Source organism: Corvus brachyrhynchos, unplaced genomic scaffold (genome assembly GCF_000691975.1).
Source record: "Corvus brachyrhynchos isolate BGI_N302 unplaced genomic scaffold, ASM69197v1 scaffold105, whole genome shotgun sequence".
Lineage (NCBI taxonomy): Eukaryota > Metazoa > Chordata > Aves > Passeriformes > Corvidae > Corvus > Corvus brachyrhynchos.
Genome location: NW_008238452.1, coordinates 1,613,018 through 1,639,955, shown reverse-complemented (window position 1 = coordinate 1,639,955; position 26,938 = coordinate 1,613,018). Strand labels below are relative to the sequence as shown.

The window sequence follows — 26,938 nt, the reverse complement described above, 5'->3', positions numbered from 1 at the left end:
GAATGAAGGCATCTACAGTTGTAGGTTTTGGCACAGCAGGCACCACTCCTTGTTAGCTGCTGAGCTATCTTGTGTAGTCCTGCTGCTGAGCACCTGCTGGTCAGAGGGGCCCACTGATGCCTGATTATTTCTTTGCTCCCTCACAGAACACTTGGAGAGCCCTGCCAGGGTGCTGCTGGAGTGTGGAACTGCTCTGTTCCTGACTTTGGGAGGGAAGGGAGGGTGTTCTGTATGTGGAATAAGCAATAGACAGATCATAGCTGGTGTAGGATAGAAGCCAAGGCTGTACAGGGAGCTGATGCAAGGAACATAGCAGCAAATGAAAGGTGTGGCCTGGTAGTGACTGGTGAGGGCAGAGGAGCAGGAGAGAGAAAGGAGTGAGGCTGTGTGGTGATTCACTGTAAACACGTGGTCAGAGGGACAATTCAGCTGAATGGTTTTCAGTGTGTAGTAAGACTTGCCTTTTTTTTTTTTTTTTTTTTTTTTTTTTTTTTTTTTCTTTTTTTTTTTTTTTTTTTTTTTTTACTTCTTTCTATCACAGAAATGAAGCCAGGAAAGGGAATTGTTTTGAGGTCAGAGTCACTATGCTTGTTTATTCTGTGCCACTACTGTGGCAGGGTGCTGCCCAGAGGTTATGATTTCCATTGAGAGGTACTCTGGGAGGAATTTATGATAAGGAAGATTTGAAGAGCAGTGCCCAATCTAAAGTACATTCTCTGTGAAGATGCAGTAGTGTCTAACATTTTCATACTGTGCAGTATTACCAGAAACAGGGCAGTGCAGTTAGGCTGGCAAGGTCATTCACATTTGTATTTTTTCACAGCACCTCAGAAGCCCCAAATTCAGCATTTGGCTCTTGCTTATCGTTTCTCATTGTTGTCTGAAATAAGCTAGAAGAGGGAAAGCTTTAGGGCTGTGCAGAAGACTGAAAGAGGTAGAGGATTTACTGAGATCTGTTTGTGCAAATACAGCAATGGCAGATCAGGGTTTCTGCTAGGAGGAGTTAACACACGGGACCTCAGATGGGGGCAGAATAGACTGGAGGATGGAGGCTGTCCTGCTCATTGTGGAGCTTAGGCTGTTCCCAGCAGAGAGTTGTGGCAACACAGAGTGGTGCAATCTCCTCCTTTGCAGCACCCCGAAAAATCATCTCCAGTGGTACTGCAGGAGGCACACGTTTGGCAGTGTGGCCTGTTGCTCCTGGAGGGACCAGGGTTGTGCTGTGAAGTGGGTGTCATCCAAGTTCAATTTCAGTGTGTGCTGTTAACTAAGAGAAGGGACAATGTCCTTTGCTCCCACAGCTGGAAATATTTCTTTTCTCCTTGAGTGTTCTTGTTGTCAGTATTTTAGTTAAACAGATTTGATTTAAAAAATGTCTTAAACCAGAGTTTAACATCTGTGTATATGGCAGCCACTATGTAAATACAGTGTTCCTGCTTCAGCTTTAAACGAATGGGAATTTCAGGTAAGAGGAAGCACAGCTCTGTCCTCTAATATGTAATTTTGTTTAGAATTCTGGTAATGAACTGAATTTCTAGATGACTCCAGTTAAGTTCTTCTACCACCAGTCTGTTATGGAAGAGCACAGAACTGTTTTCCCATCTCCGTGGTGCCAGGTGATTGCTGGGATGGTTAGGTGGCTGCTGCTGCTGGTTGTTAGTTGCTTAGAGTAAAGCATTTTGAATTCTCTAGAGATGAGCCTCTCAGCAGCCCGGCACACCTCATGTCTGCCTGTGTGTCTGTTTCAGAGTTGTGTCCGAGACAAAAGCCGTCACCTTCACGCGTCCCAGGAAATACATTGTTTCCTCAGGCGCAGAGCCTCCCGAGCTGGGCTACGTTGACATTCGAACCCTGGCAGACAGCATGTGTCGCTATGACCTCAATGATGTGGACGTAGCATGGCTGCAACTTGCCAATGAAGAATTCAAAGAAATGGGTGAGCAATGAGTGATTTGTTGCCTTTTTTCCCTTTAAAGCTGGCAATCTTAAGAATAATTTCGGGGAGGGCAGCAGTGGGAGGAAACAGTAGAGGTATGAGGAGATAGTAATTATGAGTTGGGGTAGCCACGGGAAAGCAGACCTGAATGTGATTAAGCCCTAAGATAGATGCCTTCATAACTCCTGCATTGTATCTGCTTAGACCTGGTCAGAATCTGACCACATGTTTTGGTCTTTTCTCTGCTGCTTTTCATCTCACAAAGTTCCCAGTTTGCCATCTTGGTTCTCAAAGAGAACATCAGATAGACCACTGAGGTAGTTTTTCGAGTTTATTCATTTTTCTCTTCATCACAAATCTGTGTCATCATTTTAGGTAGTGGTGTGCAGTGTGGATAGACAAGATAAGTTGTTCGGCAGGTTTGTGCCAGCTGAGTGGCACAGGGAATGGGACAGTAAGGAATTCCTGCAATGATTTATTGGAGGGAGCTCCCAAATCTCTCTGTGACTGTGTGCTCTAGTTCCAAAGCAGGAGGAGCTGGCACAAGGGGAATAGCTGTTCCCTTTTCTGCAGAATGGGCTGTGTGTGGGAAAGGACAGGGGAGAAGGGTGAACTGGAGTGTTTCTTTGGTGAGTGCTTCAGGAGAGGATTTCCTGAATAGGATGTAAGTCAGCACAGAACTTCTACCACATTGTTTGGGTGAGGGAAATGGTGCTGTGCCAGATAGAAGAGGTTTGGACATGCTGGTGAACACTTCTGGGTTTTGTTTTGGCATTGTGGCAGTTCCCTGCTTTGGGTTGCAGTTTAGTCAAACATGTTTTACCTGGCTGTAGCCCATAGGTGGCATGGCTGAAGAAGTGGTAAACCACAAAATGACCATTTGTAAGTCTATTTCTCCTTTCTAAACCAACACATGAAAGAAACAGATGATGTCTTGACCTGGTCTCTTACCCAGGTGTTTTTTCCAGATTTCACATCAGTCCTGCTCAGGTTTTGTGTTGGGCTTAGAGGATTTCAGTTTACGATTCCAGAGTTTAGGTTACCTTTCCAGTTATCTTCAGGAAAACAGCAGCAGCAAGTTCCCTTAGCTTTCCTCAAGGGAAAAACGCATTTTTTATTGTTTATTTGGTATCCTCCTATCCAGTCTGTCCGTCTTGTGCCAAAACCAAAAGAGGGCTCTTACAGTGGCATGTGAGCAGCACAAGAGGGGAAGATTTGTACCTCTGCAGGAAGCCCTGTGGTAGCCATTCTGCTACACCAGCATAACCTTTAAAAGTACATGCTGCACATGGCACACTGAACAGCTAGGATTTGTTGGATCTTATGTTTTGGTGTAGTTTATTGTAGTTTGTTTGCTCTAAATCATGACCCAGTCAGTTTTGCTGTATGTAAAGGGAAGGAGATGCTCCTGTCAGTGCCAGGCAGCACGTTGGGGCTCTTGAAACATGTACATGGGTGCTTGGTCAGACACTGCACACTACAGATACTACAAATGGGCATTTGAAAAGTGAGCTACTTCCTGATCTGCACCTGGAGCACTTCCTTATGGTGTCCCTGCAGCCATGAATTCCCTGTGTTTTCTTTGATACCTGTTGGACTGCTTCAGGTACTGAGAAGGTACAGTGTGTCCGTAGAAGAATGACTGCAAACCTCTGAACGGGAGCTGCAGCGCCTGCTTCCCGTGCTGTGACCCTTGCAAATGCACAGTCAGTCAATCACACGTCCCCAAGGGTCACTTACAAAGCGAGAGCAGTTGTGAGGTCAGAACTCAGTTGCAAGCTGGTGCAAAACCTGCCATCATCTGCTTTGCTGGTGCAGCAGGTCTGGGTTGCAGGGCAAAATTCTTTCATTAGCAGGATGTTGGATGTTCCCTTTTGCTGCCTTTCAGCTGCTCAGTTTGGGTAGTCTGGGATGCATTGATCTCTGCTGCAAGGATTTACCTGTCAGTAAGGGAAGCTTACTTTTGTGGAGTGCTTGTCTTCGGATCTGGAGGAGCTAGAGAGGCTTTTTATTCTTCGTTTGTAGAATTTTTGGCTCAGTTTTTCACAGGAAGGGCCAAAAGGAGAGTTTTCTTGTTAAAACACCCATCCTGAGGTGGCCATCTCCTCTCTGTCTGTCCTGATTTCAGCAAGGATAGAGATAATTTCTTCTCAGTAGCCGTTACAAGTGCAGTATTTTGGATTTGTAATGAGAATGGTGTTGATAACACACTGATATTTTGGGGTTTGTGTTTATCCTAAGTTAGGGGCTTTTTTTTCCTTGTCTCAAGCTTCGCCAGTGAGGAGGTGACCAAAAGAAACTGGGAGGGAGCATAGGCAGGGCAGGTGACCCAAACTGACCAAAGGGATATTCTACACAATAGAAGGTCATGCCCAGGATATAAACTGGGGGAGTTACCTGGAAGGGGAGGCCTTTCTGTTTCAAAACAAATCTGAATTACACAATACCACAACATAATCAGCCTGTAGCTGTGTGTCATGAATAATTTTCTGATGGATGCTTTTGGAAAAGAGCAAATTCCAGATTAGATATTGCATTTATTTATTGTCCTAGATTTGATGTTGCATTTATTTCAGATACGTTTCTCACTTTTTAAAACAAATTAATTTATTGGTGTAGCAGGGTCTGATGGACACCTCAGCTGGGGTTGCACCCTGTTGGGTTGGAACTTGTGATAAACCAATAACTGTTGTTAGAAACTGCAGATTTGCTTCTAGTATCATAAGAGATTTTGTCATTGATTTTTCTCCCCTTGCTCCATCACTTTTGGTTCAAAATACTTTCAAATCTTTCATCAAAGAGTCAGCATCTGGATGGCAAAATTGGAGCAAAAGCCATACATGGTGGCTGTCCCAGAAGGAAAAGTGAGAACAAGACCAGGAAGCCAGAATCAGTCTTTGAAAGTTTCTCTCAGAATTTGAAAGATTTCGATACTCCACTTTTGTTAGTTTAATACAGTTATAAGACAACTTTGACGTTCTTTTTACAGTTTCCCTGGTGGTTTATGCTGGAATAGACATGATTGTCTAGGAATGAAATGCATCCACGTGGGGATTGGCTGTGTCTGCTCAGCTGTTAAAAAAAAAAGGTGGAGATGTTTGTGGTGATGGTCATCACTCTTTTCTTTAACTAAGTGAACAGCTCCTGTTTTTCAGGGATGCTGGAGCTGGATGAGTACACCATGGAAAGGGTGATGGAGGAGTTTGAACAGCGCTGCTACGATAACATGAACCACGCCATCGAGACGGAAGAAGGGCTTGGGATTGAGTATGATGAGGACGTTGTCTGCGACGTCTGTCAGTCTCCAGATGGAGAGGATGGCAATGAAATGGTGTTCTGTGACAAATGCAATATTTGTGTGCACCAGGTACGGTGGCCCGGGCACAGCAGCAGGGTGTAGGGTGGTAACAGAAACTTCTCCAAAAGGGACTCAGGTAGGGTTTATTACAGGTAACTTAACAGAGAACCTACTGAGCCTTGCTAAGGAAGCACTACTATGTGTCACCTTTCTGTGGTAGTTCAGAAGTTTTCGTAAGGTAAAAGAAGAGATACAATTTTAGCCTATCTGTTTCCATGGGTGCTTCTTACTGTGGCAGGTGCCTTCCTATCAGCCTGTCCTTCCTTCCCAGCTTTAACAAGCTTCTGTTGTCATTCGGTGTTTGGAAAAACTTGTCTGGTGAGCAGGAAACACATTTTCTGGCATGTGTTACTTAACTGCTTTTGTACTAAAGATAAAGAATTGGGTGCTTTATCATTAGTACAGTGATATGCAGCTGTAAGTACAAGTGACTATCCTACAAGATATGCAGAGTAAAGTTGATATTTTCGGACCTGTAGTGTGTCTCCGATCACATCAAACCTGAAACTTACGCATGTTAAAGCTGATAGGAATTTGGACAGAGGGCTCCATAAAGACGCAGTCTTCTGACAAATGGGCTCTTAATTAGTTGCTGTCCTGCACTCTTCCCTCCGAGTAAAAATAACTGTGAGAGTTGAGAGGCTGTGTGTAAAGAGCTGAGAAACAACCTGGTGTTTGCTTTGCTCTCTTTGCCTCTGCTGCCCGCGGGGGTGCAGGCGTGTTACGGGATCCTGAAGGTGCCCGAGGGCAGCTGGCTGTGCCGGACCTGCGCGCTGGGCGTCCAGCCCAAGTGCCTCCTGTGCCCCAAGAAGGGCGGCGCCATGAAGCCCACCCGGAGTGGCACCAAGTGGGTGCACGTCAGCTGTGCTCTCTGGATTCCAGAGGTGGGTGCTGGAATGTGATTCTGGGAGAGAGAAAAAAACCCTCTTTAAAGCATTGTTCAGCTTAGAAATGCAGGATAAAAGATTCTTGGTTAGATAAAAAGCCTGGCTGGGGATGATGCCTCACCTGTAAAGGAAACTGATTCCATTCCCTTTTTCAATCAAAATTGGACCTTGGAAAATGAGGCCTTTGCTGCTGGCAAAGCTCATTTCACAAGGACACCAGATACTGTTTCACTTTGTAAACAGAACATTAAAGGTGAATCAGGAAAATTTGAATGTGAAGGTTTGAATTCCTGTGTGCTCTTGTAGTCAGAGTGTTCATTCTGTATGGTAATCTTAAATTGGTGGGCTTCACCTTGAAACTGGTTTGTTTGCTCACAAAGTGAGAAGCTGATTTTTTTTTTCTAAAAAAGAATTTTAGATCCTTATAAACTGAGGAATTTGGGACACACGAAGTTGCATAAACACGCAAAGAATTTGACTTCTTTGATAAAATTGTTTCTCTTTTCAGTTAACAGTGTCACAGTCACTCCATTTTTTGACCATTTTTCTCTTAGGTGAGCATCGGAAGCCCCGAAAAAATGGAGCCCATCACAAAAGTTTCCCACATTCCCAGCAGTAGGTGGGCACTGGTGTGCAGCCTTTGTAATGAAAAAGTTGGAGCTTCTATACAGGTAATTTAACAATAAAAATATCCACATGTTTTCTTTTGCCAGTTTTTAGTTGACTGCAAAATGTGTTTACTGGTTGCTACAATGGACTTAACTGACCTGATCTGCACCAGAGCATTTCAGACTGGGCAGTGCTGTTGCACATGCATATTTATATTGGGTTATTAGCTGTAAGGCACCTGTAGATCCTGTACAGTGGAAAATCACCCAGAAATGTTAAATAATCCTTTTAAGAAAAATTTTAAAACCTAGAAAGATTGAGAAAACATTACCAAGCCTCAGATTTTTGAAAGAGGAGATACTTTGTTCCTTGAGACAGCAGACAACACTTGATCTCCTTTACTTGAGAACAAATGATGAGGGAGTGTAAGGACAAGTGACCCATTTGGGGCAGTGTTGTTATTGTGTAGAAGAAGACAGTAAGACGTAACTTAGCATTGTGGTGATGCTCCTCATCCTTAGAGCACTTCCAGCAGCAAAACAGTCCTGAGGATTGAGACAGAGAGGATGATACTACAGTCTCATAAGGAGGTTCAAGTAGAGCTCTTTCTTTTGGGGCTAGCTTGATGTTACAGGATCCGTGGTGGCCAGACTAGCATTAAGACACAAAAATTGCTCAAGTCCTACACTACTTTGAAATTAGTTTATATCCATTTCCCTTTTCTCCTGTGCTCCAAGTCATTTGACGAGGCTGCCAGGAAAAGCTGTAAGCCAGCAATGCAGCAGTAGTTCAGTGAAACCTATCACAGTCCACTTCCATGTGAGGAATGTATGAAATAGTAAGTGTTAACTAGAGAAAATAAATCTGTCCACAGCATATAAATTTGCAACCATAATCCCTCCTTGCAGAGCCATCCCCTCCCTCTTGGCTGCTGTTACTTTGCTGAAACTGTTTTGTCCATTCTCCAGACCACCTTCTGATATGTGCACAACAATTAGGAAAAGTGGCAGCTGGAAGTGAGTGTCAGGCTGGTCAGGGAGCAGCTGCAATAAGCTGGGAAAAACAAGACTGTGTATTCTTTTTTTTAGCAGATTTCCTTCCAGTGAGACAGGCTTTCCCCTCTTCTCCCAATAAAACATGAGCTGCAGTAAGAGCTAATTATGGCTAAAGTACTTCTCTGTGCTGCTCAGTGTTCCAGTTGGGATGCTCCTGGCCTGTTTTTTAGTAGGAGAGGAAAGGGCAAAAGATGCTTTGGTATTTTTTTAATTCCTTTTATATGTTGATTTTATTAAAGACTGCTCATTTAAAACATGTGCAGTTTAAACCCCACTGTACCTTCATAAGCCATCTGGCTGCTGAGTCAACCTGAGCAGGAAAACCCAGAGGAGAGAGAGATTTGGCTTCTTTACAAAGCACTGTATAAACATCCCAGTGCAGTGTGTTGCTCTTTCAAGGCCTGTGGCTTGGGTTAAGCATAGTTTTGTTTCCTAGTTAGGAGCACTAATGCTCATTTCCATTTTAAATGCTGTTCACCAAAGGTGTGAGTGGATAAAAACACAAATGTATGTCTGTTTGTGTATATATACATATATATATTTAAACCTCTCACTTGGTGGCTGGTGGTATCTGTGACAGAATTTTGCAAAAGGAAATTAGGTATAATGGAAATGAAGTGCTAAATCAGCTGAACTACTAGTGGCCATGACGGCTGGGTTCACTGAGAGGGAAGAAAAATGACAACATTTGAATTTCCTGTTCTCCTCCTCTCCCAGGCAAAGTGAAGGCTGTACTCAGTGAAGTAATGGTTGACAGTGATTTAATATTTGACGTTATAAAATTGGGGTAACGGGAAAAAAACTCCCCTGGGTTGAGGCCTTTTGGATAGCATGGGTCCAGGTGCTGGGAAAGACTTTAATTAAAAGTCTCAGACTGGCCTGGAGCCACCACGATGTTTTTTTTCCCCCCCTCATGCTGGCACAGTCCAAAGGGGAACACTTTACTTCGGATAACGGTGCTATACACAAGTGGCTCTGGTGTCAGTAGGAATGTTCCTTTTGTGGCTTTTTGGGTCTGGAATAGCGTGGTGGGGCTGGAGGCAGGGTTAAACACTCCTGTCCCTCTGGGCCACTTGATCCTCGCCTGGCCTGAAAGCACTAAGTCAAAACCCTAATGAGAGAGAGCAAGGAAGTACGTGCAGCTTAGAAGCAGAGTGCAGTGACAGGGTTCTTCTTCCAAAGCAGCCCTGACTGCTCGAATAGGTTTAGGCAGTGTGGCTCCTTAACTTTACATTTATTTGATTAATTTCAATTTATTTTCTCCAGTGTTCAGTGAAAAACTGCAGAACAGCCTTTCATGTCACCTGTGCGTTCGACCGTGGCTTGGAGATGAAGACCATCTTGGCAGAGAACGACGAGGTGAAGTTCAAGTCGTACTGTCCCAAGCACAGCTCCACCAAGAAAGCAGATGCTGAGACTTTGAGTGAAAGCCCAGGTCAAGAGAACAGGAATGGGATTCAGGACAGCTCTCTTCCTGCCCACATCGACCCTTTCCACAGCATGGATCAAAACCAGGAGGAGGCCCACAGGGTCAGCCTCCGCAAGCAAAAGCTCCAGCAGCTGGAGGACGAGTTCTACACGTTTGTTGAGTCTTTGGAAGTGGCCAAAGTGCTGCGCCTGCCCGAGGAGCCGGTGGAATTCCTTTACCAGTACTGGAAGCTGAAGAGGAAATCCAACTTCAATAAGCCTTTGATTACCCCAAAGAAGGACGAAGAGGACAATCTGGCTAAACGGGAGCAGGATGTTCTGTTCAGGAGGCTGCAGCTCTTCACACACCTCCGGCAGGACCTGGAGCGGGTAAGCCCTGGCACTGCCGGTGCTGGCCACAGTTGGCCGAGTTCCCAAACTATGCTCACCCCGAGCTGCATCTCAGCTCAGAGCTGTGCTGTCAGGCAAGACCACTAACACTAGATTTCTCCAGAGCACAGCAATTACCCTTTGCACACAGAGGTCAGTCACAGGGCCAGCAGGTCTTGGCGTGTAGCATTCAATTGCCTGCAACTGGACTGTCGTGTTTTCACTTGTGCTTTTTTACTGATTAACTCTGATGGCTGTGGACCAGAGTTAATCAGAGACCTGAAGCCTTTTCAGCCTTTAAGGGCTTTCCACGCTCCTTCCTTCTGGTGACAAAGATTATGAAACTTACTTTGATTTGCAGCAGATCTGTGTTTCATTGGCATACCAGAGTAGGATGATGTTTCCCTGGACTATCTGTATAGGTTTGGGAGGTAAATGATGTTTGATTCATTTAGGTTTTGAGTGTTCCAATAACAGTGCAGTAGGATCAGTTTGGTGTTTTAATGAGTACATCTAATCCTAAATTCCTTTCTTTTTGGGTTAACTAGTAGAATTTAAGAGCTCTTAAGAGCCAGAAAGAGCACTGAAATGAGTCTTTTATGTCCTTACAGCATGTGGCTCATGTAGGTCACGGACGAAAGCTGGCCCAGGAGGTCCTACCTCAGTAACCTGTATGTGAACCAGGGCCTTTCTTCCATAACAACTGTCTAATCTTTAAATCAGGACAGCAGGTGCTCATGGATATACTGCATCCTTCATAAAGGATCCTGATGCCTAATCACTCTTATAATGAATTGCTGCAATTTTTGGTTTTTGTTTTTTTCCTAGTTTCAGCTCCAGCCTGTGGCCCTTCTCTAGCTGTTCAGGTGGCCCAGATCCTAGCTGTTACTTGGGATCTTTTGTTCCTGCTCCAAGTGCTCAAGCTTTCTTGTCATCTTCTCTTTGATCGGCTAAATAATTAGACTTTGTGACTATGTTCTCTGGATCTTAAATTATTCTGTGTGTATCCATTCCATTCCTAAATGTGATGTCAAAACAGGATACGTGATTTTAGTAGTATTTTTAACATTTTACTACTCTGTTCCCGCTGATTGTACATTCAAGATAATTTGGATTTAAGAAAAGGGACCTTTGCAAAACCAGACACACTTGCTACATTTCTCCAGATCAGCCCACAAGGTTGTAATTCATAGGGCACCATGCTGTACTGAGAGAGGAGCCTTGGAATCGTCCACCAGTACTTCTCAGCGATTCCCTCATCTGGGGAGTATTTAATACTGAGTACATTCAAGGATTTCCAGCATTTGTCTAGATTCTGTGTGTCTGTGACTCAGGTGTTTGTAGAAGTTACTTCTGTGCTGTGGCTCTCCAAATCTGATGAATAATCTGTCAGTTAAATAGCCTGTCAATTAAACAGATAATCTGTCAATTAAATAGACTGTTCTCTACGAATTGTGTTCAAGGTGGTTAAACTTAATGCTCTACTAACTTGTTTAAATGGTGTATAGTACTCCAGCTAAATGAATTCAAAGCACAGATAGGGCAACATCCTAGGAATGCAATCCCTGTAAAACCCATCCCCTCGCTGTCTTCCAGGTGCGTAACCTCACTTACATGGTGACGCGGAGAGAAAAAATCAAGAGATCCATTTGCAAAGTTCAAGAACAGATATTTAACAGCTACACAAAGCAGTTGGAACAAGAAAGAGTTTCAGGTATGCCTCAGTGTTCCTTTTCTCATGTTAGACCACAGGCACAAGGTTTGGTTACAGGCTGGGAAGGACAAACAGGACCTCATTTGTTCTCATTTCATTCCTCAGAAAGATGAATACCTTCAAAATTGACCAGATTACCCTTTAACTATTGAGTAACTAATAAACCATATATTAGATGGCATCAGTGAGATCCACTTGCTGGTTGCTTTTTGCCTCCCTCTCTGAGGAGTGTCTCTGTCTTAGTGGACAGAGCAGTGCTAGGACTTGTATTTGCTACACCTGTAATTAGGTGCAGGTACAGGAAAATAAAATCACACCAGCATGATGTTGTGAAACCATGACATATCCCCAGAGATGTGACCTAAAAGTGCAGGACAGGCAGCCAAATACCCATTTCTGATATGGACACATCAGGCATGAGGAGCAGAGTTAAAATAGGTACATTGCAAACTGGTATTTACACAGCTATGGAATTGCTTGACTTGAACTTAGTTTGCTTCTCTTCAGGTGTGCCTTCCTCATTCTCCTCCATGGAAAACACGGTGTTGTTCAACAGCCCTTCGCTGGGCCCCAACGCCCCCAAGATCGAGGATCTGAAGTGGCATTCTGCATTCTTCAGGAAGCAGATGGGCACATCCCTGGCCCGCTCCTTGAAAAAGCCTCACAAGAGAGACAGGGTAAGAGACAGGCCTGGGAATGACAGCAAATCCCTGCTGAGGCAGCCCAGCCCGAGGGAAGGAGGTGCAGCTCCAGGCAGCTTTTTAAATTTTGACAAGACCTTTGCTGAGACACGGATTGTATCGGCACAGCAGAAAAATGGCATCGTTATACCAGACCACAGGAAAAGGAGAGACAATCGCCCTCAGTGCGAGGTGGCGAAGGCAGAACTGAAGGAAAAGACTTCTAAACACAACCACAAACCGCTGAGACCCACAGAACTCTCTCAGAGGCAATCAGAAAACAAAAGGGCTATGAACCACTCCAGTGGTAGGTCAGCGCCTGGCACTCGGAGGGATATAGTGCCTAAATGCAACGGGGGTCTCGTCAAAGTAAACTCTAATCAGACAGTAGTTAAAGTGCCTACCACACCCACGAGCCCAGGGAAAAACTGGGGCGGATTCCGAATTCCAAAGAAGGGGGAGAGGCAGCAGCAGGGAGAGAGCCTGGAGGAGGCCTGCCGCCAGAACTCCGGCTACCCCTACCTGGGCGTGGGCAGGGCTCCAGCGAAGGAGCGGACGAAAAGCAAGTTAAAGCCTGACAGCGAGAACGATGGGTACGTCCCCGACGCCGAAATGAGTGACTCGGAGCCTGAAGTGGCTGAAAAGAAGTGCAGGCAGCAGAGGCTCAGTCCGAACAGCACCATCGGCAGGAGGACGGACATTATTCGGAGAAGCATCCTGGCGACCTGACTGGACACAGGGACAGGGTCAGCAGAGTCACTGCCTACAAGCCAACTCCACCTTACCCATCGGTGTGAGAGAGGAGCATTCTTAGAGCTACAGACTGACAAATTGAAAACCCATTTTTTCTGAGTTGTATAAATATGTTTACATGCACTTAAAGCAGTTTTAAGCTCTTTGGTTTTGTTTTGGTTTTTTTTTTTCTGCCCCATCCAAATGCCCTCACCCTCCCCCTTTCTGTGAGAAGTTTGAATCTCCCATATTTGCAGCTTTCCTGAGTAAGCAGAGAAGTGACATCAGTACTAAAACAGGAGCTGGGATGCACACAACTCACAAAAATCTTTTTAAAAGGGGCTAGGGTGGGTAGGAGGAATTAGGCTGCATCCATCCCTTCTAGCTAAAAGGCACTGAAAATTTTACTCCCTTCCCCTGACTTCTGGAAAAGCACAAGCTTTTAATTTAACTCGTGTGTATTGAATGGAAGATGGTTGTGAGACCATACTGCACTGCACTGGTAAATCCCATTACAGATGCTCCCTGTCCCTGGGCAGGGGCAGCTCTTTCTCCTCTCTTTGCGGAATGTGTTCTGTTGTGTTCAGTTTGAGCACAGGTGGCAGCTCAAACCCCTCCGGATGCTCCAGAGTTTACATGTAAATGATGACCAGGCATAGCCATGACGTTGTACTGGAGAAGGAGGAAAGGACAGGGCAGGGCTTGAATGATTGGGACTGACACAAAGGATGCTCCCATATGGCTCAGTTCAGAGCAAGGGGCAGGTCTGGGGCTTCCAGCACCCCATGGAATAACCTGTCACCCTTAGTCGGGCACTTGCCTTCGGGAGTGTGATGACAATTCCAGACAGAAGTTTTCTAAGGCACTAGGCAGTAGGATTTCCCAAAGGCCACCACAGATGCACTAATGATATGTACTGGGAGAGTCAGGCTTAGGACACTAAAAGGTTGCTTTAAATGGACATGAATATATATTTTTAAATAGGATAAAAAGCAAAGGCAATACATTGTGATTAGCTCTTTACAGTCAAACAAAGAAAAACTATTTCATTCTATTATGGACTAGATTTGATGGAAGAGGGAACTCGTATTCTGATTGTGTACTTTTTTAATAATTGCAAGTGGCAATAATTAGTAAGCAGTGAGCAATAATTATTAACAGGTTGTGAGGATACTCTTTTGTACCAAGTAGAGTGCACACAGCGCAGTGGAGCCTTAGGAGCCTATAAATTTTGGAATTCTTCATAGAGGTAGGTCGGGTATGTACTGGTGAAAAAGCTTTAGCAGCAATGTGTTAACAGAGAGACAGGCATAAAGAACCTCCTTCTCCTCCCTTTTGCTACTCCCAGCCTGCTGTTACGGCATCCACTCACTTTGGAATGTCTGACCCTTGCCTCCTGAGGAGGGAACACTGACAACACAGAATTCCTCTGCCATAGGACTGAGTCTTCCAGAGGATTCAATCAGAAAATAAAAAAGGCTTAACACCCTATCTTGCTATGCAAGTTACCATTATCAATTATGTATTTCACCAGAATGCATCCCTATTGTTTTAAAACTCAAAAGTCTTAACCTTTTGAGGAAGGGGAATTTTATGTAAGATAGTACACTTTCAAAATCCCTCTGCTGGTCCCAAGAAGTCAGAGTAATTACATGACTTATAGAGGTAAAAGTCAGGCAGGGCACTGGTGACTGAGGTTACAGAGTCACTCTTGGGATGTGTTCAAAGTATAAACAGCAGACAGACAAAAGGTGAAAGCTGGTAAGTTCTACCCAACATCCAGCAGCCTTCCTCAAACAGGCACTGATATTTGCAGAAAGAAAGAAGCTCATGACCACACAGGAATTGCCAAGCCATAGATGGAATACCCTAAATCTGGATTCTGAGTAAGCCTTTAACCTCACACCCCTTGGAGAGAGGTACCTTGTTAATTTGCACTATTATGAACACTAATGTTGTGCAGAGTGAATGCCTTAGCTGCTTTGTCCCCTGGCACTGAGGGTAAAAAGCTTTGTGAGGTTTCCAGTCGAGCTGAACCCAAACCAAAAAGGCTGCGGTACGACCGGCTCTGTAGGTTAGTTTTGTCCCCGTGCTTAGCGCTCAGCAGGAGGTGTTGTAGGTACTGCAGTGACAACCCCACCCCTGTGTTTTACTGGGATTTGCTGGATTTCTGTTTCTAAGCGTTACCTTTCCTTGTGCTGACTGACCAAGAGATCTTTGATATGATCGGTGTGTTCTGTCGACTGTAGGCTAGTTGAACGTCTGTAGAGTTGCCCGGAATGCCATTTGTTAGGTTATAAGCTCACACAGATCTAAATGAAGGGTTCATGTTGTGTGCAAATCTTGATTTCAGACATTTGAGACAATTGTGATGACATTTGTAAAACTTGTACAGATTTTTCACTATGTGCCTAGCTTTGGTGTCCATTCAGCTGAAATTAATTAAAAAAAAAGGTGCATGAAGAGAAACAGAAATAAAAAGTATATGTAGAGATGACTATTTTATATTACATGGCCCAACCTGTATTTATTTTCTCCCTTTTTTGAAGTATTTCTAAAGACCTAGTTGAAACAGCTGTATTTTTTTGTTAAAATATTCCGTAGAATTGTGCCTTTTGTCTGTATGTGAATAAATGCTGTACATTTTTGCAGTATCCTTGCCAGCAGTGGTTTAGACCTCCCCGTCTTTGTGTTTGGGTTCTTACACTTCACTGCAATGATCTGAGCAGCTTTCATGGTTAAAACAAGCACTTGATTTGGCTTAGTACAGGTATCACAATGCACACTGCAGCTGCAAGATTTTGTAAATTTGTAAGGTTTTTTTAGGACTGCTTGTTACTGACAGCTGTGCCCATCCCATCAGCAGAACACTGTGTGGTTTGTCCCTTGGGACCCTCAAAGAGATGTTGCTTACCTCAAAACATTTGCATTTGTAGATAGAGGATGTCCTGCAAAGTCCATAATCTCCATACGTGTTCTGCTGGAAAACGAACATGAGGTTTGAACCCGTGGCTCTTTGGGATAATTAGGCTGAAAGTTCATTCACTCTCTGAACTGGCTGGGGTCAAGCATTACCGGGAGAAGATTTGCTTCTATGGCAGGATTTCTGGGAGATGAGGATTCCTCTGAACTCCAGATGTAGAAATACAGAATGGAGTTGGTGCAGAGCAGGAAAAGGCAAGGCTGTGAAAGCACATGCTGAGCACTCCATCTTGAAAAAAACAGATCTCCCCATCTGGGAGCAACATGGGAGCAGAGCAGCCTCCTCTAGCCACCTCAGGGAAATGAAAGGAGGTGATAGGTGTATGATGAGTTCCATGTGACCACATTCCTGTTCATGGTTGCATTGACAGACAGGAAGGAAACCTTTTCCTTTCCTTGGTCATCTGCTGGAATTGCTCTCCTGCCCCTTTCCTTCACCATGAGGTGCTTGTGTCATCCCTGCAGTTCCTGTTCTGGCAAACAGCCACCACACAGGAGCTGCACCCCAAGGTGAAAGGAATATACCCATAATTAACAGGGAAGCATGCAGGAGCCCTTCTGTGCCTTCAGGAACAAAGACACAAATACTTGGAACTGCCTGCCCCTTCCAGCCAGGTTTCACTTCACAGCCAGAGCCTGCCTTTGAGGAGTGAAGGGGATTAATAGCTCACACAAAATCTTCCAGGTGGCCTGTCATCATCGCAGCTGCGCATTATGCAAATCAAAACAAGGTGTCTGGTACTTGCCTGCCTCTGTGTCACACACACTGCTGATTGATGAAAATCTCACCCAAACAGACTGCTTGAAGCTTCTGAAAAATGTATCCATGTTGTTTTGGAGAATCTTCAACATCTTTTACCAAAATTGAGATTTAGAGATTGCACTGGATACAGGCATCTATCAAAAAGAAAAAGCAACCACTGTAGGAACTAGTGGCTTTTCCTACAGCAAGCAGAAATTGTTCCTGAGGGTGCATCCATCTTGCAGGCTCTACCTGAACAACCAAGATTTCAGGAGGCAGCACAAAGTCTTGCTTTCATGAGGGGATCAGCCCAGCTCTGTCCACTAAACTGCAAATACGGTGAAGCTCCACTGCCATGGACACGCAGGTTTATTAATCCAAATAAGACATTTCCATCAAGCATTGGGCAAGCACTACCCATCAGCTGAATGACAGGTTAGAAACCAGAATTACACTCTTCACATTTAAGAGGAAGGACAAGCAATTTTGTCACTTCAGGCCAAGATGTGAGCACTTCAAAATCAGTTAAAACACCTATCAAATGCTTGGAATATATGCTAAAAGAGAAAATGGAGTTTGGCTCTAATTTTAGAATGATAGGTGTGACATGTCTCAAATATCAAAGAAAAAATACGTACATGAGGATTCCCACATCCTGGCATCTGTAGAATTCAATCCCACTATTTCAAAAGGCATAAGAGCTGGATGACTTCACCTTTGTGCAAATTAAAGTAAGAGAATAGAAGTTCCCAGACATGTACAAACCAAGGGTGCAGATCAACAGAAAAGCAAGGAATTGTAAAATCACAGTAAAATAAATAGTAATTAGGAAGAAAAAGCACAGCTGCAGGAAGATTACAGTGTTTAGAAATGAGCTGAGTAGCCATAGCAGCATTTTCATTATTACCTGTTACTCTTAGGGGCACCAGACCAAACTGAACTGAATTCTTTAAACTGGAAGGCAATGGAGGTTTCTTGCAGCTCAAACACCGCCCATCAAAACAGCAACTCTTTGACATTCATGATGTAATGAGTCTAATTATAATTCATAAAGGATCTTCAAGTGGTTCCCAAGTTACCCGCACTATGAAGAAGAATTAAGGTGCACATGAGCAAAGCCGAGATGAATTTCAGTACCTACTGAAGTGTTACCTACTCCCTGTACACAATCCTGTCACAGTTGGAGCTGGTGGATTTTAGACCAAAAAACCCCTGCATGTGCCACAGCACTGTGTCAGATTTTTTCATCTGCTACATTAAAGGACTTTAAGGACAACATTTTGCAGTCTTCTTCCACTCTTTATTGTGCATACAGAGACAGGATCTTCATCCACTCTCTTTCTTACTGGAATAAACCAGAATTTAAGTTTTACAAGCCTTGCTGTGCATTTGACTCTAGTGCTCCAATATGAAGTTTCTCCAGCAATCCTCTTGAATCCCAACATGGTGAATGATAAAAACACGTGTTTAAATATTTTCCAGATCCTTCAGGGAAACAGCTTTTTTATTCTGTGTAGTTATCAGGCTGAGCTGTAATGAAACACAAGCAGATGATAGCTTCTTAATAATTCTTTGTAGGATCAAAGTAACAGCAGAACTTCCATACTGAATGTGTCATGAAGGAGAGGGAACATGCACAGGCAGTGTGAATTTACAATGTACTCTGTACATGACTACTGCTCTTGTCTTATTTCAGATTCCAGAGAATACAAGATGATAGGTACCAGGAACACACTTTAAAAGACACCTACAGAATAGATGTTTTAAACTTGAGCAAACATTATCCTGCATTTTTTGTGTTTTGTACTGAACTGCTATTATTTCAGAATAAGCTAAGATTTACAGTCATTGAAGTGACCAAAATAAAAGTGTAATTTTCCAGGCTCCCTACTAGTCCAGCTCTAGCCTATATTTGATATAATTCTACAATGAAGGTGGATAATGTAGTGAGAATACGCAAGTCAGAAAGCAGCCCTGCGCCTACAGATTAAGAATAGAGAGAATCATCATTCTGCATCTGATCAAATACACACGTGAATGTTCAGCCTTCTGAGGCCTAGAAGAGAATAAATACCCAGATTCATAAGAGTGGACATTGTTGCACTGCTTTTGAAGATCTTTTTCTCCAACTTTTAGCAGGGACAGTACCAGTATGTCTTTTTTTTGGGGTGGAGAAAAAAAAAAAAGGGGCTTGGCACAGCAGCTCTGAAGTCACTACAGAGCAGCCAGGCCTATGCAGTAACCTCTGCCACGAGGGCAAGGCAGTTCTGAAGTCTAGCAATAAGATCTGGGCAGCATTTGGGCTGCACAACATCAAATCTCTTTGTTATCTTTAAGAGAGAGCCTGGTGAGGTACAGCTAATTACCTGTGTTTTCAGGAATAGCAAGACCTCTTCCTCTATGGGCACTGAGGCCATGAGTTTATTCCCTTGAAACGTGACATGAGTATGTTTGGGTTTTTAAGGGGAGACAGCATCTCAGAAGCATTAGAGCTAAACAGATCCATATAACAAACAGGAGGTTAAAAAAAATAAAATTCCTCTTTCAGAGCAAATCTTCACCAGCTGAATAGACTTTGTCATGACAGAGAGCATTTAGAGCCAGGAACCACAGCTTATGTTAGGACAGCTTGGCAGCTATGCCCATTTATTCACTGCTGTTGGGAAAAAAATGCTATTTGTCCTAACTGAGCACTTTAGGTCAGCCAAACATTTCCTCTCTGCAGCTCACATGGGGTCACCCACATTAACAAGCTGTAATTTGCAAACGGTTTTCCTAAATCAATGTAAAAAAAAAGCAGGAGGCAGAAAGACCATCTTTACTTAATAGGAGGCCAACTTGAGTAATGAACTTCCTTGGCAAAAAAATGAACTCAGTGCATAAACTCCCATGGGATTTGCTTCAAGTTGTACAGCTTAAACAGTATGGAAAATTAAATACTGAGAGGGATACACTATCTCTCCTTTACCTCTCCAATGGTATGGAAGGAAACAAGCAGTTCCTACTCTGTCTGCACAATTTTTATTGTTGCAGGAGTTGCTGCAGCTGTTACACACAGCCGACGGGAACTGCAGTGGGTGCACTCCAACAGACCTGCTCCATGCAAACAGCAGCTGCAGTTATTTCAGGGGTTTTTTGTCTTTGCTAACTTGCCATTTCTAAAGCTGGAAATGCCTCTGCACCTTCATTCACACATTTTGAACTGTGCAGGTTTAATTAGTATCAAACTGGTTTTCACAAACAAACCTACACTGTCACATAAGCATCCTGTCAGAAGGTGACATGTCCAAAATCCAAGCTTGCTAAAATTGTGTTGGTAAAAATGCTCATAAATGATCACCTCTGCCTCAGGAATGATGGAGAGTGAGTACTTTTACATATTCCACGTGCTTGGATAACATGTTTTTTGTGAGCTGGGTACCTGTTGGGATGCTGTGGCTGCTCTCTGTTCTGCCTGGCTCAGTCGCCTCTGAAGCCTGTCAATGTATTCCCGATATTCCATGATCAATGTCTCATCCTGTGGAAACAGAATCGCTCATCACCAATGCCAAATTCTTTTTACTGAATTCACACATTCTTTAGCAAAAAAAAAGCTTAACACAAGAGGAACGTCAGAAGTGGAACTGTTTTCCCCTTACAGTAAAAGCCTGAGGACAAACTCCTGACACATCATAGAGAATTTCCAGCTCAAATGTGACATCATATGACTTTTCCAATCAATCAATCTGCAGGGGAAGTTTTACTCATTTCACCATCTTGAAGCAAGATGCATAAAAGCTGACATTTTAATTCAGGTTATTTAATCCACACAACCTTACAATGTAAATGTTTTAGCTACACTCAGAAGAAAGAGGAATATATTAGATAGTACAAATGGGATGATAAAACTGCTACAGATCTCCTCTGTTCCCTCCAAAGGGTCTGTAAAAAGCCTTTCTTAACCAGCCTTTACTCACAGCGATGCTTTAAGAGGCCCCATAGAAACAGAGACTAGACAGGATTAAGGGAATAAAGGTAGGTATTTATTTGAAAGGCCTTCAAAGGTACACCCTGGGGAGCCAGAGGCTATTGCCAAGATGGACCCCAAGATGGATGACAGGTCAGGAGTTCTCCACACTTTTATAAGTTTGGTTCATTTGCATATCAGGGTTAATTCTCCAGTTAAAGCTTCAGTTAATGATGTAGTTTCCCCCAAGCTTGCCCCTCCCTTTAGAGGCTTTTGGTTTATATTTTTGGGCCTAGGACGGTCTGAATGTCCTTGGAGAGCAGGCCTGGAGAGGCTTTGTTATGGCTGCCTGGCATGAGAGAGCAGAAATTAACAGGCTACAAGAAACTTTTGAGTTACAATCTAGGCAGTACAGGATTTGAAAAATATGAAAGTTAAAACCTAAGGCATCAACAGAAATCTGTTCTCGCATCAGCCCCATTCTTCTCCACTAAATAACGCAGCACTACAGAAAAACAAGACAGAAGGACTTATCCTGGCTAGAACTGGATGTTATCCCACATTTATAAGGCTGACAGGAAAGCCCTTTTCTAAAGTGGCCATTAATTATGGAACAATGCACATTCCAAAACAACTCTGCCCTTAATCTTTAATGGATGATGCTTTTAGCCATATGCAGAGATGGACACAGAATGTAAATTGTGCATACACACAGCATGTACTACTGTGTATCACAGTACACACTTGGTGCCTCTGTATACGCCACATTATCCCAGTGCCTGTTCCTATTTAGAGGCTTGCATGGATTCACAGGCAGAAGTAAGTTCAGAAACATCTCCTGAATTTGTCCAGAATTGCTAGATTAGTCACCTAGAAAGATGATTTCTCCTTTCACTTTTGTAATTTGATGGTAAAGTTCATTTGTGCTCCTGCCATTGGAACATGTCAGTCAGCAAGAAACAGTGAGGCTTTCCAATTATTACTGACTATTCCCATCAAAAATCCTTAATTTTCTCTAAACCAGCAATATAACTCACCTATACAGGTTTCTGATAACATCTTAGTGTACGCACATCAGGTTGTAACTGAAAGTAGCTGTCACATCAGTCATTATCTTACCTCAGTTACCTTCTCATTTGCTAGTTCCAGCTGGGAAATGAGCTCCTGGCTACGGAGTTTTTGTTGACGCAGCTCACTTCTGGGAATCAGAAGAAAAGATGCTGATTAGCAAACAGTAGTACTTCAGTTATTGGAACGTAATTTCATAGATAGTTCAGTGAATTGTGGAGGCTTATGGTGGGTTTTAATTACAGGGTTATTCTTAAAACACCGATTTCAAAAAGCACCACACAGCACTTCTTCATGCTGTGCATTCAGAACTGTAATGGCAAAGGAACAAGATGTATTTGTTGGAATCAGCAAGACTTTGTCAAGAACACTTGACATTTTGCAGGGTTTTCTTCCTGTTTATTGAATCTTATTTTGGAAGCATGCTATCTAGTATGCAATAAATATAAGCTGCATTTTGCACAGTAAGTTCAATATTGAGATTAACATCCTAATTAGTGTTCCATAACCAGACCTCAACGTGGGCGTTTTTAAAGGTGCTTTGAAGTACCTAAAAATAAATCATTCTGTACTTGTGAGACAGACAACAATGTGACACTTCACGAGGAAAAGGAAAATACCCCCTACTTCAAAGTGGTCTTTTTACTTTGATACTGAATGAGTTTTAGTGATCTTCAATTTACACAGTATTGAAGACAAAAAACAGTTGGGTTATGACAGACATCTCTGAGCTGGTGCTTAAAGGAAGCTGTTCTTGTCTCCTGTCATCTCAAGAAGAGGGATGACTAAAGACACAACTCCAGTAATTTTAGCCAGGGAAGGATGCAAATCTAAGTGAGCTGCTCTAACCTCTGAGCAGTCTCTACTCCACCACCTCACCTTAAATGCTCTACCTACTGCTGGAACTGCATGTGCTGCAAGGGAAGCCAAAGCTTTTATTTTTTTTCAGAGAATGGAGGTAATGTAGGAGATACTCCAGCCTCATTACATCTTAATGTAATGCTCTTTTAATGATGACACTTAGTTCTCAACAATAATTTACTTTTATAAACTTTGAAGCTTAGTATTTAATAAAAGTTTGAAAACTGATCTATGGCACTTGAAATACAAGGTTGCAATGCATCTGTAACATCAGGTCACCCCTACAGCTGGTGAGGAGTTTCCACTCACCTGTTCTCAACCTGCCTTTCACTGGTCCCAGGTAGGTATCACAAAAACAGTTCAACAACTTTAAAGTTTCATAAAAATGAAAGTACATAGGCAGCATTTCAGTGATGTTAACAGTTAAAATTACATACAGATTACACCTGTTACCACATATGAACACTTTTATATAAAGTAAGAATTAAAGATGGATTAAGATTGCAGGATCAAGACAATATGTTAGTATGTAGCACTATTTTTGTAATTTGTCCTCTGTAATTAGTATTAAGCGTCAAATGAGGCAATTTCAATACAGGAGACCAATTTTTAGGCGCCCTAAAAATTCTTAGTTACTGAAAAGAGCCTGTCTCCTGTGCTTGTCCTGAGGTGTGGAATTAGCATGCTTAGCAGCACAGACCATAAACAGAGTTTACGGGCTCATATACAGCTGTAATCAAGAAATTATTTTTATAATGAGATCACACTGAACACATATTTAAAAGGAAACAGTTTAACCTTGTAAGCATAAGGAAATGTGATGGCTGTTGAGCCAGACAGTTGATTCATTCTGCGTGTTAACCCTCCCCCAAACACACCTCATGAGATCTCAATATTAGAACAGAGCAATAACCCCAACTGCTGGATAATTAAATCAGCCCCCACTGCACATTGTCTTTGCTAAGTGAGTAGGAAACAAAAGGTGAGCTTCTAGCATTTCAGCAGACAGGTGATAAATCCACCAGCTGCAGCAAGTACTTTTCTGCAAAGCTCTCATGACAAATATAGCATGTGCCAGCTGTTTTTTTGGTTGAATTATACTATAATATGCTTCAGTTACTCTTAGTAATTATGAATTTTGTATACTGCCAGTACCTGCAGCTGTCTCTCATCCTGTTAATTTTTTTCTTTAATGAACATCTTAAAATAAGCAGCTATGGCTGCCAAACATTACACAAGTGCAGCCAAGAATAATGTTTTAGAAAAAGAGGCAACTTCTCCATCTCAAGATGCCACACAATTCATTCCATGTACTGTACAGGATGCAGGGAAAACGAGAAAGCAGTCGTGGCCAACGCTTCATATACTGCCACCAGAAAAGGTCACTCCTCAGAGGCAGATTCTTTTCAATCACAGAAAAGATAAAAACTGAGAACACTCCAAACCCCACACATGCCTACTGATGAGTCAGGGACTCTTAACTATGACAAAGAAATGTGTCAGAGGCAGAAATTGGAACAAAGACACCCAAAATAGCTGCAATCAGATGGCTTAAGCTAAGCAAAGTCTTTAAATATAAAAACAATACAGCAAGGATTCCCTTTTGTTAAGTACTGACAATTATAATGCAAGTGACTATTAAGGAAATGAAGCCATCCAGTATAGTTCTTCAAATAAATGGGTTTATGCTACAACAAGTATTTTTTATTTTTTCCCCAAAAAGCTGTATCGTGCTACTAGACCATAATGGCAGATGAACAGGATTATTAATTTATTAGTTTGTTCATACTGTGTATTGTTACTGCATTCTATTACTTCTGTAATTAAAGACTTCAGATTTTTAAAACTCCTCAAATGCAATGTTACATGGAAGCAAACTTACTCTATCATTTAAGCCAATGTTTATACATTGTTTCATGCACTGTTTTGTAGAACAGACCTGTCTATACCTATTTCTACCCCTATTCAAGCTAAACTGTACCTAAACTGAGCAATCACCTACGTGTCTGACAGGCCAAAACAATATCCATGGCAAAGTTGAGAGAACTGTCAATCTCCTATCAGGTTTTCAAGTTAAGAGTATCTACCTTTTTCCCTGTCTGCTGTTGTTCAGACCTAGTCCACTGAAGGGCATTCTGTGATGATTCAATCATTTGATTCAATATAAAACTTTGCTTATCGACGTGAATCTTCTTCTGTTCCCTGCTCCAGCCAGAATCGTGTTCAACAAAAATAAGCTCTTGGTGTTGGCCACTGGTGCTGAGTCTGGAAAGGGTTTATCTGCTCACCTGCAAAATTCTCTATTTACCCCAACTCTTCCTTCGCAGGATAAGGATATAAAAATCTACAAAAAATACTGATATGCCAATGAGATGGGATCAACCATCTTTTGTATTCATGCATTCATCTACAAACCTGTAAAAGTGGGCTTTACAGAACAAATGAATCATCTGCCCCTACTTTTAAAACTTGCATACAGTCTGTCACTTCATTTTCTTTCAGCAAATGCTGGCAGATTGAGTTAATCTGGTTTTGCCTGAATTCTGCTGTCAGAACTGTCTCTCTCACCCCTTCTCATTCTACCCTCTGTTCTGTTGTTACTGAAGTTTGTTTCCTTCCAATTTGCAAATTTCCTGAATGTTCCTTTGGTGTTGCTGATTCCACTTTCTATCTGCTGTCATTTATTCTTCTCAGCTGAAGTCTGAAGAACTACAGAGCTTTACACTGATGCTGTAACAAGAGCAGTCTCAGCCAGCCTCTTCCCCCAAATGTGGCCAGAGGAACCATTCTTTCTTCTGGATTACAGCGCTTCACTGAAAGCAAGAGCTTTTAAAAACTTGTGCATGCTTTCCTCATTTCTTTCAAAAGTAAATTCTTTCAAATGAAGACAAGAAAAGTAAAAAGCTGGAAGCACTTGATACTGATTTTTTTACCACGGCTGTCAAAGGCAGATGACCTTAAATTTTCAGGACATTCAAACTGACAGTGACCTTAGAGCCTACAACTTTACAACTGGAAGCTCTACACCCTGTAGATAGCAACAATAGTAACATGGATTCTAGTTCTTACCAAATTCTACACCCACTCGTGGAGAATGACACTGAAGATCCAAATAGCTTTTTCAACATTAAGTCTAATTCTGATTCAGTGATTTAGATTACTTGGACAACATTCCAGATATACAGCAGGAGGGGGAAAAATCAAATAGTAACTCAAGTATCAGTTAAACTGATAAACATAAAATACTTAAATTTTTCACTAAGACTTAAAAGCCCTTTTTGTGTTATGAAAGAAATTACATTTTGAAATAAGTTTGATAGTTTTATAAAATTTCTACACTTCTGTTTTCCAATTAAACCCCCATAAAGAATATGAAAGATGACTTTTTTTACAACTTTTAACAGTGATCACTCATTTTATACTATTTTACTACTATTTTATAATTGTAAACATTTGCTGTCTAAGTTCACGTCAGTACCTATCATTAGAATGCAAGGCACATTTAAAATGGATGCAATCAGAGGTCAGAGCAGTTTGGTTTCTGACTCTACCAGAGCAGACACTGTGGGAATAAAGGGAATAAACTTAGCAGTGAGTTGTTAGCCATGCTGCCAAGAGCAAAGGTTTTATTTGGAATGATGACCCATGTCACAAGGGGCACTGACCTTCTTAGTTACCTTCAGGGTTCACTGGCACAAGGATAGTGAAGCAAAACTGGCTCCTTGCCCTTCAGCAAGGTGAAGATGAGGTCTATTACCAATAAATTCTCCTTAAGATGCACACAGCATCCTAAGATGCTTAGAGGGAAGAGGGCTTTTCTCATAAATGAAGACTGTAATACATTTGTATGAAGAAAATGGTGCAATTTAGTCTACAAGCATTCAATGCACTGCCTCCCGTTTCAGCACTGGTTCTGAATTCCAAGTTCAGTTTTATCAGCAACATGTTTAACTTGAATGAGAGCCAAAGGTCTAGAAAAGCACAGAATAATTTTCAATGAAGCCTGGAAGTATCAATTTACTTATCAACACTTCTATCTACAGGTTTTTCACAGATCTACTGGATTCTTATGTTATTTACATTACATTATCTAAAATTACAGGTTGAAAAACTTACTTTTACTTCTTAATTTTTTTTCAGATCAAAAATCCCCTAACACTCACTGATGTTGCTTCATTCCTTACAATTATTTAATGCTTCCTTCGTGCATATGGATTACACCTCATGAAAAAACCACTGCAGACTTAAGACCATGACAAATGAGCAGCACAGAAAATGGAAGTTAGCAGCAGCTGCTGGTAAGTTTAATAAAGAAGCCGAAGTGTTTCAGACACCCTCACACGGAAAAGGAAACCAATGAGGACAGAACAGGAAAACCATCATGACTTTAAGGCAAAGGAATGGGAAACACCTACACTAACAAATGGGACACTGAGTCAGTGTTTATGAGAGCTGCACTAACAGCAACCTCCTGGTGAAATGCAATCTAAAATGCCTCCCCCATATACATGGATAGGACTTGGTTAGGAAGTTTCTAACTTCCTAAAAAGCCACTCAGCTATAAAACACTT

The 26,938-nt window shown here is 42.3% G+C and overlaps 2 protein-coding genes across 5 annotated transcripts in view; one reads left to right on the top strand and one right to left on the bottom strand.

Moving 5' to 3' along the window:
• The window catches only part of JADE1 (jade family PHD finger 1), a 40,479-nt gene extending 25,055 nt beyond the window's left edge, over positions 1 to 15,424 (top strand). For all 3 annotated transcript variants that reach the window (XM_008635726.2, XM_017736914.1, XM_017736915.1), the window contains 7 exons: positions 1,749 to 1,936; positions 5,092 to 5,303; positions 6,011 to 6,178; positions 6,736 to 6,852; positions 9,112 to 9,642; positions 11,239 to 11,356; positions 11,864 to 15,424. In XM_008635726.2, the coding sequence (XP_008633948.1) occupies positions 1,749 to 1,936; positions 5,092 to 5,303; positions 6,011 to 6,178; positions 6,736 to 6,852; positions 9,112 to 9,642; positions 11,239 to 11,356; positions 11,864 to 12,765 (2,236 nt within the window). In that variant the 3' untranslated portion in view covers positions 12,766 to 15,424. The remainder of the gene's footprint in view (positions 1 to 1,748; positions 1,937 to 5,091; positions 5,304 to 6,010; positions 6,179 to 6,735; positions 6,853 to 9,111; positions 9,643 to 11,238; positions 11,357 to 11,863) is intronic.
• A 2,346-nt stretch (positions 15,425 to 17,770) lies between these two features.
• Positions 17,771 to 26,938, bottom strand: part of SCLT1 (sodium channel and clathrin linker 1) — a 30,743-nt gene continuing 21,575 nt past the window's right edge. The window contains exons 19-21 of one of the 2 annotated variants that reach the window (XM_017736916.1): positions 21,558 to 21,636; positions 19,914 to 20,009; positions 17,771 to 18,022 (exon numbers count right to left, since the gene is read on the bottom strand). In XM_017736916.1, the coding sequence (XP_017592405.1) occupies positions 17,960 to 18,022; positions 19,914 to 20,009; positions 21,558 to 21,636 (238 nt within the window). In that variant the 3' untranslated portion in view covers positions 17,771 to 17,959. Of the gene's footprint in view, positions 18,023 to 19,913; positions 20,010 to 21,556; positions 21,637 to 26,938 lie in introns of those variants that run through there. The other variant, XR_001862819.1, reaches the window with a different exon arrangement.